The sequence below is a fragment of the Nerophis lumbriciformis genome, linkage group LG23 (assembly GCF_033978685.3).
Source record: "Nerophis lumbriciformis linkage group LG23, RoL_Nlum_v2.1, whole genome shotgun sequence".
Lineage (NCBI taxonomy): Eukaryota > Metazoa > Chordata > Actinopteri > Syngnathiformes > Syngnathidae > Nerophis > Nerophis lumbriciformis.
Genome location: NC_084570.2, coordinates 21,240,001 through 21,252,500, shown reverse-complemented (window position 1 = coordinate 21,252,500; position 12,500 = coordinate 21,240,001). Strand labels below are relative to the sequence as shown.

General features: G+C 33.9%; 1 protein-coding gene across 10 annotated transcripts in view; it reads right to left on the bottom strand.

The window, feature by feature from the left end:
• The window catches only part of LOC133582510 (R3H domain-containing protein 1-like), a 93,388-nt gene that overhangs the window by 1,001 nt on the left and 79,887 nt on the right, over window positions 1–12,500 (bottom strand). For 7 of the 10 annotated variants that reach the window (XM_061936546.2, XM_061936547.2, XM_061936544.2 and 4 more), the window contains 3 exons: window positions 7,604–7,751; window positions 3,848–3,945; window positions 1–3,753 (listed from right to left, as the gene is read on the bottom strand). The exon at window positions 1–3,753 is cut by the window's left edge and continues 1,001 nt beyond it. In XM_061936546.2, coding sequence (XP_061792530.1) covers window positions 3,145–3,753; window positions 3,848–3,945; window positions 7,604–7,751 — 855 coding nt within the window. In that variant the 3' untranslated portion in view covers window positions 1–3,144. The remainder of the gene's footprint in view (window positions 3,754–3,847; window positions 3,946–7,603; window positions 7,752–12,500) is intronic. The other 3 variants (XM_061936551.2, XM_061936552.2, XR_009812504.2) reach the window with 2 other exon arrangements.

Below are 12,500 nucleotides of genomic sequence, written 5' to 3'. Positions count from 1 at the left end.
AATATGACACCTTGTTTGAGACCGTCAGCACAAAGTCATTCAGCGCAGACCCAAGGGGTTGCTGGTTCCACTGCCAGGTGCGGAATGTGCTTTTATTCTGCCAACCACCCTTTTTTAAAATCATTCTCACACTATTTGACATCACAGTTAAGTTGATCAAATACATTATTTAACTTTATAGAGCCATGCATCATTTTATGCAATCCAATATATATATTTTTTAAAGTCATTTTTCAAACAAACATTTTGTTTACATTATTTTCATTTGTTTCGATTTTAAATCAATTCATTAGTTTTGAGAATCCATGTTTTTTCTAAAGACATTTTTCAAACAAACATTTTATTTCAAGAATCAGTTTTTACATTAAAAACATTTAACAACTATTATTAATGTTATTATGGGTACCCAAAAAATTTTGTTTACTTCAATTCTAAATCAATTCATAATTTGAAAAACTTTTTTTTTTTTAATAATTTTTTTTCTATTTTATTTATACATTTTTGAAGATTCAATTGTTTTGATTAAAACATTATTATTATTATTATTATTATTATTAGGGTAGCTCCAAAAAATGTATTCACATCCAAATCGCGATTTTTGTTTATTTCAATTTTAAATCAGTTCATCATTTTTGAGAATCCATGTTTTTTTTATTTTTTTTAAAGTAATTTTTCAAACAAACATTTTAGTTCAATAATCAGTTTTTACATTACAAACATTAAACAACAATTATTGATATTATTAGGGGTTCACCAAAAAATGGATCCACATCCAGATCGCGATTTTCATTTGTTTCAATTTTAAATCAATTGATAAGTTTTGAGAATCCATGTTTTTTTGTTTTTTTTTTAAAGTAATTTTTAAAACAAACATTTTATTTCAAGAATCAGTTTTTTAGGTTAAAAACAAACAATTATTGTTATTATGGGTACTCCCAAAAATGGATTCAAATCCAAATCACGATTTTTGTTTATCCATCCATCCATTTGATACCGCTTGTCCCTTTCGGGGTCGTGGGGGATGCTGGAGCCCAGCTTCAAGTCTAAATCAATTCATAATTTGAAAAAACAATTACATTTTTTTTTATTTTTTTTTAAAGTAATTTTTTTTTTCTATTTCATTTATAAAAAAAAAAAAAGAATTGATTGTTTTGATTAAAACATTAAACTATTATTATTATTATTATTATTAGGGAAGCTCCAAAAAATTGATTCCCATCCAAATCACGATTTTCATTTGTTTCAATTTTAAATCAATTCATAAGTTTTGAGAATCCATGTTTTCATTTTTTCAAACAATTTAATTTCAAGAATCAGTTTTTACATTAAAAATATTAAACACCAATTATTAATATTATTATGTGTACACCCAAAAAAATATTCACACAAATCACGATTTTTGTTTATTTCAATTTTAAATCAGTTCATCATTTTTGAGAATCCATGTTTTTTTTTCCAAAAGTAATTTTTCAAACAAACATTTTAGTTCAAGAATCAATTTTAGATTGAAAACATTAAACAATTATTGATAATATTAGGGGTGCACCAAAAAAAGGATTCACATCAAAATCACAATTTTCATTTGTTTCAATTTTAAATCAATTCATAACTTTTCAGAATCCATGTTTTTTTTTCCAAGTAAAACAAACATTTTATTGAAAAAAATAAATTTTTAGATAAAAAAAAATTTACCAACTATTAATGTTATTATGGGTACGCCAAAAATGGATTCAAATCCAAATCGCATAATTTGAAAAACAATTTTTTTTTTTTAAAGTCATTTAAAAAAAAATTTTATTTATACATTTTTTTAAGAATAAATTGTTTTCATTAAAACATTGAACTATTATTATTATTATTATTATTATTATTATTATTATTATTATTATTATTAGAGTAGCTCCAAAAAATTTATTCACATCCAAATCGCGATTTTCATTTGTTTAAATTTTAAATCAATTCATAAGTTTTGAGAATTCATGTTTTTTTTAAAAAGTAATTTTTAAAACAAACATTTTATTTCAAAAATCAGTTTTTGGATTAAAAACATTAGACAACTATTATTGTTATTATAGGTACTCCAAAAAATTGATTCAAATCAACAAATTTGTTTTAATTCTAAAACAATTCATAATTTGAGAATTGATTTTTATTATTTTTTTAAGTAATTTTTTTCCCATTTTATTTGTAGATTTTTTAAGGAATCAATTGTTTTTATTAAAACAAACTATTATTATTATTATTATTATTATTACTATTATTATTAGGGTAGCTCCAAAAAACTGATTTACAGCTAAATCGCGATTTATATTTAGTCCAATTCTAAACTGATTAATCATTTAAATGAAAAAAGTACAAAAGAAAAAAAAGAAAAATTGCCTTTTTTTTCAAGAATTTATTTTTAGTTTAAATACAGCAAACAACTATTATTGATAATATTATTATTGTAATTACTGATACTGTTGCCTTTGCTCATTTTGGGGTTTCCTTCCTTTTAGTCTTGTATTTATATGTCTTCTCAATTGCTTGGTAAATGTCTATCTTAAGTATTTTAAAGCTGGGATTGTGTTGGAGTTGCTCTATTTTCTGTTATTAGCTTGATTAAACACCTTTAATGTACAGTCGTCCCTAGCCACGTCCCGCTTGAAATATTGCGGTTTCAACACATTGCAGTTTTTATGGGGATATTTTAAGAGTTTTATTTCACAGCATTATTCTACAATTTTTTGCTCCTAAATTAAGCATTTTCAAGCATAAAAATGTCTAAATGAACTAAAAATCTCAATACTGTAGTAGTGTTGGCCAATAGATGAGACCAACCCACTTAGCAGTATCATAGCCACTGATTGGCTCATCCTCCAAGCAGCATTACTACATTGGATCAAAAGAGTAACAGTGACTAAAGGGTGACCGTTTTTTTACTTTGTTGAAATTATTTTATCGCGGTCAAGTGGAGGAGTTCAAGTACCTCAGAGTCTTGTTCACGAGTGAGGGAAGAGTGGATCGTGAGATCGACAGGCGGATCGGTGCGGCGTCTTCAGTAATGCGGACGCTGTATCGATCCGTTGTGGTGAAGAAGGAGCTGAGCCGGAAGGCAAAGCTCTCAATTTACCGGTCGATCTACGTTCCCATCCTCACCTATGGTCATGAGCTTTGGGTTATGACCGAAAGGACAAGATCACGGGTACAAGCGGCCGAAATGAGTTTCCTCCGCCGGGTGGCAGGGCTCTCCCTTAGAGATAGGGTGAGAAGCTCTGTCATCCGGGGGGAGCTCAAAGTAAAGCCGCTGCTCCTCCACATCGAGAGGAGCCAGATGAGGTGGTTCGGGCATCTGGTCAGGATGCCACCCGATCGCCTCCCTCGGGAGGTGTTTAGGGCACGTCCGACCGGTAGGAGGCCACGGGGAAGACCCAGGACACGTTGGGAAGACGATGTCTCCCGGCTGGCCTGGGAACGCCTCGGGATCCCCCGGGAGGAGCTGGACGAAGTGGCTGGGGAGAGGGAAGTCTGGGCTTCCCTGCTTAGGCTGCTGCCCCCGCGACCCGACCTCGGATAAGCGGAAGAAGATAGATGGATGGATGGATGTTCGGGACCCATTAATAAACGAGGGACGTCTGCATTTTTCAACATGCTAATAAGTAGGAGTCGACCTGGTGTGTTGGTATTACCTGCTTCACCTACGCTGTGGTCTGCGGGTAAAGATCTTCTGCCAGCCTTCCTTCCGTGACCGCTACGCCAAACCCCCATTGGACCCTGAGGGGGTGGAGGCGGAGTCACAACATGGCCCACGTCCTCTCCAACATCAATACACGAGAGCAAAAGAAACGCGACGGAGGAAATGTCTGACCTGATGTTTCGTCACCAGGTGCGCCGTGTGGACCAGTGGAGGTCTGATGGCGTGTTTGTACTGCAGCGGCTGACCTAATAGTGAGTAATGGGCTTCACCTAAATGCACACAACAACAATACGTCCCAGGATGACCAAAAGTTACAATATTCACCTTCAAATAAGAAGATATTAGCGAACATACAGCGACAGTTTAAGCAATACAAAAATACCTACGAGGGGGGGTCCCATTACAACTTTTTCACTTCAGATACTGGACGCACGTGTATTAGCCGATACAGATACTAAACAGCTATGATATTGCATAAATCAAACATGCTTTTATTTTGTAATGTGGAAAGTTAGAAAAGGTGTGATCAAGTGAAATGAGTCAAAAAACGTACATTAAATCGAAGTGGAGTGGTATTCCTTTTTTTTTTTTGGCCAAACCTTGAGCCACAATAATTAAAAAAAACAAACAATTAAGCACATGACGCAGTAAGTGGAATGATGTGGACACATTTGTTACTGGATACTTTATAATATTGCTTTGGAGACTTTGCATGTGTAAATAATATGCAAGTATAGATATTTGATACTTGTTTATATTGACAAATGTGTTTAGACTAGAATAGAATAGAAAGTACTTTATTGATCCCTGGAGGAAATTCAGCACCACAGTTCGCTCACAATAAAAACTTACATATTTTTTACATGTGAATAATATAAATACAGTCTATTATACGGCATTATTCACATGTGAATAATATAAATACAGTCTATTATACATTTAAGTACAGTCAAAAAGGAACATACTGTATGTATTATACAGTCTGATGGCTGTCGGTATGAAGGACTTCCTTTTTAGATTGCAATATTGTTCAATTATTATTACGTATGTCTAGCTTGGGTGCTATTGTGTGCTTAGCCGTTGTGTAGTTGCTCGCTCCTTGTAGCCTATAGCCTAGCATGTTTACCTTTTGTAAATGACTGAAATAGAAGAAATGTTGTGCTTATCGGAGGACATTTAGATGTTAACAGACTGTCTAACTTTGCACAAGTAAATTTCACATAAAAGCCGATACTTTTGTTTTTTGCGGATATCTGATCAACCACTAATACCCACAATTATTCAACACTACTGTAAATGACAACAAACTCACTTTCAAAATGTGCCTGTTTCTAATATTGTTTTTTCCAACGACACATTCTTGTGTGCAACTGTTATTGCACGATATGTCAAGACATTTGTCCTGAAAGTAACAAGTATTTTCCCGTGTCAGACATGCCCACAAGGAGTCAACCTGGGCCGGGTATCGAACCTACGGAATCTGCACGAAAGGCAGCAATGTGTATGTGAAATGACACAGCACAACATGGTTGTTCATTTATGACGTACTAGGGGGCATTGTTTACTCAACTTAAGAGAGTACCTGGCGTTAAGTAGGTGCAAAGGTCTTTTTTTATTTTTAAAATAATTTTGTGACACTTATTAATTTCCCCCCACAAATAATTAGAATTATATAACAACTAGGGTTGTCAAATGGCTATTAAAAAAAAAAAATCAGAATAACCCCACATTTGGATTAAACATGAATAATAATTGTGATTACGGTATATAGCTTTCTGTTAATTTTTCCCGAAAAATATGATGCTAAATTGGAATGGTATAACAATTAGTGCTGTTGAATGATTCATTTTTTCAAATCAGATTACACTTTTGGATTATTCGTAATTAGTAAATGTGATTAACTTTGTTAATTTTTCCCCACAAATTATATTTTATAAGATTGATAACCATTAATACTGTCAAATGATTAATAGTTTTAGATCAGATTAATCACACATTGGTATTAATTGTGAATAATAATATTTCTGTACATTTTTTTCTTCAAATGATACTTTATAGGAAAGATATAACAATTAGTGCTGTCAAATGATATATTTTTTTATAAATCTGATTACCGGTACCAACATATTTAGATTGATCGTGGTTATTAATCACAAATATTATTTCTGGTAACATTGTCCACAAATATATGATACTTTATTGGAATGATAATTAGTGCTATCAAATGGTAAATTTTTTCCAAATCAAATTAATCACACATTTGGATTAATCGTGATAATAGTCATGATTTATAATATTTCAGTAATTTTTTCCCCCAGCAAATAATTATATTTTATTACAATGATATAACAATTAATGCTGTCGAATTATTATAATTTGTTTTCTTAATCAGATTAATCACATATTTGGATTAATCATGATTATTGATCATGACTAAAATTTAAAATAACTTTTTCCACAAATAAAAATACTTTCAGAATGATATAATTACTGCTATCAAATGGTACATTTTTTCCAAATCAGATTAATCACATTAGGATTTATCGTGATAATAGTCATGATTTATAATATTTCAGTAAATGTTAAACTAATAATTATATTTTATTACAATGATATAACAATTAATGCTGTCGAATGATTATAATTATTTTTTTAAATTAGATTAATCACATATTTGGATTAATCATGATTATTGATTATGACTAATATTTCTGACTTTTTCCACGAATAAAAATACTTTTGGAATGATATAACAATTACTGCTATCAAATGGTAAATTTTTTTCAAAATCAGATTAATCACACATTAGGATCAATTGTAACAATAGTCATGATTTATAATATTTCAGTAAATGTTTTTTTAACATCCATCCATCCATCCATCCATCCATTTTCTACCGCTTGTCCCTTTTGAGGTCACGGGGGGTGCTGGAGCCTATCTCAGCTGCATTCGGGCGGAAGGTGGGGTACACCCTCGACAAGTCAATTACAATAATATAATTAATTCTGTCGAAATATATATACATTTTTTTAAATCAGATTAATCACATATTTATAATTACTAAAATTTCTGATAATTGTTTCCACAAATAAAAATACTTTTAGAATGATATAACAATTAGTGCTGTCAAATGGTAAATGTTTTCACAATCATATTAATCTTGATAATTGTGATTAATAATTTTTCAGTTAATTCTTTCAACGAATAATGATACTTTAATAGAATGAAAACAATTAGGGCTGTCAAAGAATTTTTTCGACCCAGATCAATCACACATTTGGATTAATCGTGATTAATCAGTAAATCACTTGCTTACATAATTTAACCTAAAAAAAGACCCCAATATTTGGACACAAATGCAAATTTGTTGTCAAACATTTTTCATTTGCTTGAACCCTGGTAAAAATGATTTGAGGTGTATTTTGAAGCAAAATGTATGCATCGACCTGATTGATCACTGACCGTATAAAAACCTGCGCCGTCTTTCAAGTAAACATCAGGGGTTAAGGTAAATGAGCTTTTTTGATTAATCTGCATGTATACATAGTTAATGTGATATTTCCAGATTCATCTCATGAGTTAATGCGTTATTTTTGACAGTTCTAATATTATATGTATTACTGCTATAAATTGTATTGCAGCATTTGTGACTTACTGAGGGGTCATTTTTTGCAATCAATAAAAACGTCCTGCAGCTGACCATTTTCTTTCAACTGCAATGTCCAGCTTTACAGATGCCATGTTTGCGCTGCAGGTAAACCGATTGGCATGTCGTCTATCCATTTAGGGAAATACGGTATGTCAGAAAGATAAAGACACAACATACCAATATGCTTTGGTAAATTAATGAACACCTGTTTTTTTCCGCCCACACTGATTAAAAACATTGCAGAAGAGTCAAGTTTGGATCGGGAGCGCGTGTCTGACCTTGTCCACTGTGGCAGAAGGCTGCAGGAAGCTGCGGGTGGTGCTGGTGGGCCATGACGGGGATGGACGGGATGCCCGTTGGGAGGCCCTTGACGTTGGGCGACTGGCCCGGCGAGGGTGAGAGCGTCGGGGACGAGGACAGGCTGCTCTACACACAACACATCCGTAGTGCGGCCAAGGACGACCAGGAGAAAACACAAACACTTTCATTCAAAAACACTGTTTTTTTTCTCTCCCTTTTCTTCATTTTGCAGTCTGACTTTCATGCTGCGCTGCCATCAACACGCTAATGTACCGTTTTATGTCCTCTTCCATACTTGGATAATCCGCTAAATGCTTTCAAAATAGCTTCTTAACTTTATAAAACACATTATATTGTTTTGTGTGCAAAGTCTGGGTATTTGCAGAAATATTTGTTGTTTTGGGGGTGTTGCAAAGTCATCTTATCAGCACCACATAGCATTTTCTTTATTTTATTTACCGCACTTGTCGAGGAACATTTTCAACCCTCAAGTTTTCCCAGGTTTTCGTACGGACAATTATTACGTGTAACAAACGAGTCAGTTTGCTTATCATTTAGTGCAGAATTCACCGTGTTGGGACATTATAAGCATATTTTATGATGAGGCGTTCAAGTGCACTGTGTAACTCTGAGTGTTAGGGTGACTTTAAAAGTACTGAATTTGGAACCCATTTCTGTTCTCTCTGCTTTTTCTAATCTCTTTTCTTTGGCATTTTTTAAGTTCCTACATAGCCTATATAGTATTTTATCAGGTTTTTTTAATTGATTCCATTCTATCTGTTTTTATTGTGCTTTATTTTAGGGGTTTTTAGCCACATTTTTATGTCTCCATTTTATTTTGATCTTTTAGTTGCTTTACAAATAAAGTTGAATTGGATTTTTTTTATTTGTTGAGTTCGACTGCAAAATATTCCAATATAAGGCCAAGAAAGGTCATGAGTGTCATCACTTTTATAAAGAAGGTGAGAAACACAATGGAATAAAAAAAAAAAAAAACGGACGCCAAAAGAGAGAGTTTTCAATAAAAGGTATAAGTGATATTTTCTGCGTTTTAAACTAAATGTATTACCTCTACCAGGGGTTTGTCTGTTTTTTGTTAGCAACATAAAACGTTATGAGCGGATATGTACGAAACTTTCAGGAAATATCTGAAATGGGATAATTGTAACATTACTTTGCTCAGTGCTTTATGGTGTCTTGGGTTTTTTCCCCATACAGCATAGGCCTCGTCCCAAATGCAGGGTATGATTGCCCCTTCACATTTTTTGCAAAATTTGATTTTTTTTTTTTTACGTATTTGTTTCACTTTACCCCCCCAAAAAAATCATGCGACTTCAATGTATGTCTATGTGAACAGAATGCATCGGTGAAGATTCGCAGTCCTGGTGCATTTATGACCATTTTAAGGACTCACCATTTATTATTTCACGTAGAAGATCAACTTAAAGCGCTAATGTGGTTTGGCGAGCACTTGTTGCCATGTTTATAGTGAGGAGCATGTGGGTGAGGAGGCAGAGCAGTGGAATATTCACACAAATCCTCCTATAATAACACATTAAAGAAGGGGCATATGAATTTTTCCCTACATTAAAAACACTTCCTTGTGGTCTACATAACATGTAAAGGTGGTTATTTGGTCAAAATGTTGCATAGATTATGTTTCTGTATCTTAAAGCCACTTTCTGACCATCTCTTCAGGATGTGCCGTTTTGTGGGCGTTATTTATGTGCTTCCACATTCACAGCGTCTTCTCCCCATCATCTTTGTTGTGCCGGTAGTTTTTAGCACCTCCATTGCAAGTCTACTGACGGATATAATTTAGAACTGTACGCGACTTTGCATTAGAAATGGTAACTGCGAAGGATGACTACCTCACAACAAGAGGATAGAGAAAAATTATCATCATTATTGCCCACACATTTTCTGGACTTATGTGGATCCCAAATACACCACAGCAGAAAAAAATAAGTAAAAAAGTTGGCTTTGCATTACAAGTCAAAACAAAATTCCAGATTTTATGTCTCCTAATAGTTGCCATTTTGGGGTCCTTATACACACACACACACGATAATACCCGTATGTTGAAGCACAGTACGTCTGACTATGGCAGCCGTAATGCTCCGACAATACATCAAGCGTTGCGGCTTTGTAGTTAACCAAAGTCGTACTAAACATTTTGACATATTTTGTGTAATGTTCTATATTCTCAATGAAACATCAAAATGTTGGTGTTGCTTGCTCACGTAATTTATTGAACAGGCCTTAACTTGCAGTCCACACATGTTTTTCATGTGTGACTGCCATATAGTGTTCACACTTAATACACCATGTACCAAATAAAATTGCTTCTAAGTTGGTAAGCACAACCAGAATTAATACGTCCATTAGGCGCACCGGGTTATAAGGCGCACTGTCCATTTTTGAGAAAATTGAAGGATTTCAAGTGCGCCTTATAGTCTAAAAAATACGGTATTTTTTAAAAACTGACTGTTTTCGACTCCTTCGTCCATAATTTAGATTTGCAGCGGTCTGTTTTGGTGTTTGTCAACTTTCGATGATATAGGTCTAGGTATAGGATATAGGTGAAGGTCGGATGAATGCGACCAGAACATTCAGACTGTTGTCACAGCGCATACATATCCGACTTATATCTTATGGGGGGGTGTATCTTTGGGCACCTAACGATTCGATCTGATTTCTGGGGTAACAATTGGATTTAGAAACGATTCAACTCGATTCTTGCAATGTGTTCAATGTGTTATTTGGTATAGAAACAGGTTTGTGCATGGTAAAAAAACTTACGTAACATGTAAGCAAATATGCCACAGCGTCAATTCCTGTCCTTAAAAATCGGTATTTCTTCCGAATCAAAAGATATATTACATATTGCCTAATACTTGCGCAATATTGACTAGTGATGCACCAAAAATTCGGTTTTACTCAACGAAACCGGATGTTGTGATACAATATCCACTTCCGGGCTGCGTCTTTCCCCGCGCACATGAGTGACGTAGCTCGCCCAAAGCTGACGAAAAAGTCAGGTCATTTGAGAAGATCGGATTCCAATCGGATTCGGACCACCTGCTGATGTGGCCTGAATCTGATGCCAAAAGATCACATTTGAAGCACTTTAGATCGTTTAGACTGGCAAATACAACTGATCTCAGGGAATGTTTTCCCATTGAAAATGAATGGGCTATTTTTTTTTTACCTTCCACAATTTCCACATTTTCCAACCAATTCAAACTATTCCACCTTCAACACATTCCACTCAGCCTGGTAATTGAAGCTAGCAAATATCCAGTTTCCAAATCATTCCAGGGTTTCCAAAGCTCTATTTTTTTTGTTCCTAAAGTTTTGACAGTCCACATTTTTCTACCATAAAAACATTTCACATAATCAGAACAACAAAGTTACCTATTTTATTTTTTCTACAAATTCCTGGTTTTCCGAAATTCTGATATTCCAATTCTCATTTCAAACTGTTACTACGTCAACATGTTTCAACCGATTAAAAAAATGTAAACACCAACCTATTCATATCATCTAGGAAAATTGTGCTAGTATCAATATATTTTTTAAATTCCCGGCTTTCCCGAAATGACCAAATGTCCAGGAAATTCCCATTGAAATAAATGGGTTACGATGCCCAGAATTCGCAAAAATGTTGCAGTATTCTTTTACCCAATTCAGACCTTTCAACCATCCACACACACTTCTCACCTGAGAGATCGAAATCAGAACATTTTTCCCTTTCCCAAAAGTTCTAGGAATTTCTCCCTATTGACAATAAATGGGTAATATACAAACCTCTGCATATCCCACATTTCTCATCCGATTTGAACCATTCCACACACACTACTTATCCTGGACATTCAAGCCAGCATGTTTCACCATTCCGAAAATTCCCTGATTACTCAGAATTCCCAGGAATTTTCCCCCATTGACAATTACAGCTTTGCCATTGGAGCATTCACACCCAATTTCTAAAGAAATTGCTTCATTTAGTTTTTTTACCAAATTAATTAGTCTACACAAATGCAATTTTACTGTCAGAATGTTATCCAGGAACGAATGCATGTAATTTTTTTGCACACAACTTGGTAACAGTTTTATATAAAGTTCTTTAAGGATGTATTTTGGAGTGATATAGCGGCTAAGGTAAAATAAGTTGCACGATTAATCTAGGTGTGTTCATGTTTAATGCAAAATCATTCTGAGATTATTCACATGAGTTTACTCGTTAACGCACACATATACGTATATACGTATGTATGTATGTATGTATGTATATACGTATGTATATATATATATATATATATATATATATATATACCGTATATTACCAAATAGTAGCCCGGGCGTTTATTTCACAAAATGGGGTCAGACCCCGGGCTGCTATTAGGACATGGGCGGTTATTTGCACAAGGCTTTTATTTATTTTTGCACCAGCCTGCACCAGGCCATTATTTGGTTACAATGGTTAGTGTCCAGTATTTTTTTTCGTACTAAAAACTTTAAATGTAAAAGCTAATGTAAACATACAAACAAAAAAACAAGACTATCAAAAGACAAGAGATCAACAATGCCTCAACATGACAGTAGTGCAACAATTGTCACATAGAATACAAATACTAAAAATAAATAAACTTTTTAAATAAAGCAGCCTACAGGGAAAAATAAAATTATGGTACCAAGTACTCAAGTATAAAACCCACCATCAAAACAGAACAATAATACTGTCACTTAAATAAAATAAAGGCTACAGTACTCCAAGTTTTAAATAAAGCAGCATACAGGAAAAATAAAATTATGGTACCAAGTACACTCGTTGCACCAAACACCACCCCGGTGTCTCTCGTGTCACTCGCGGTG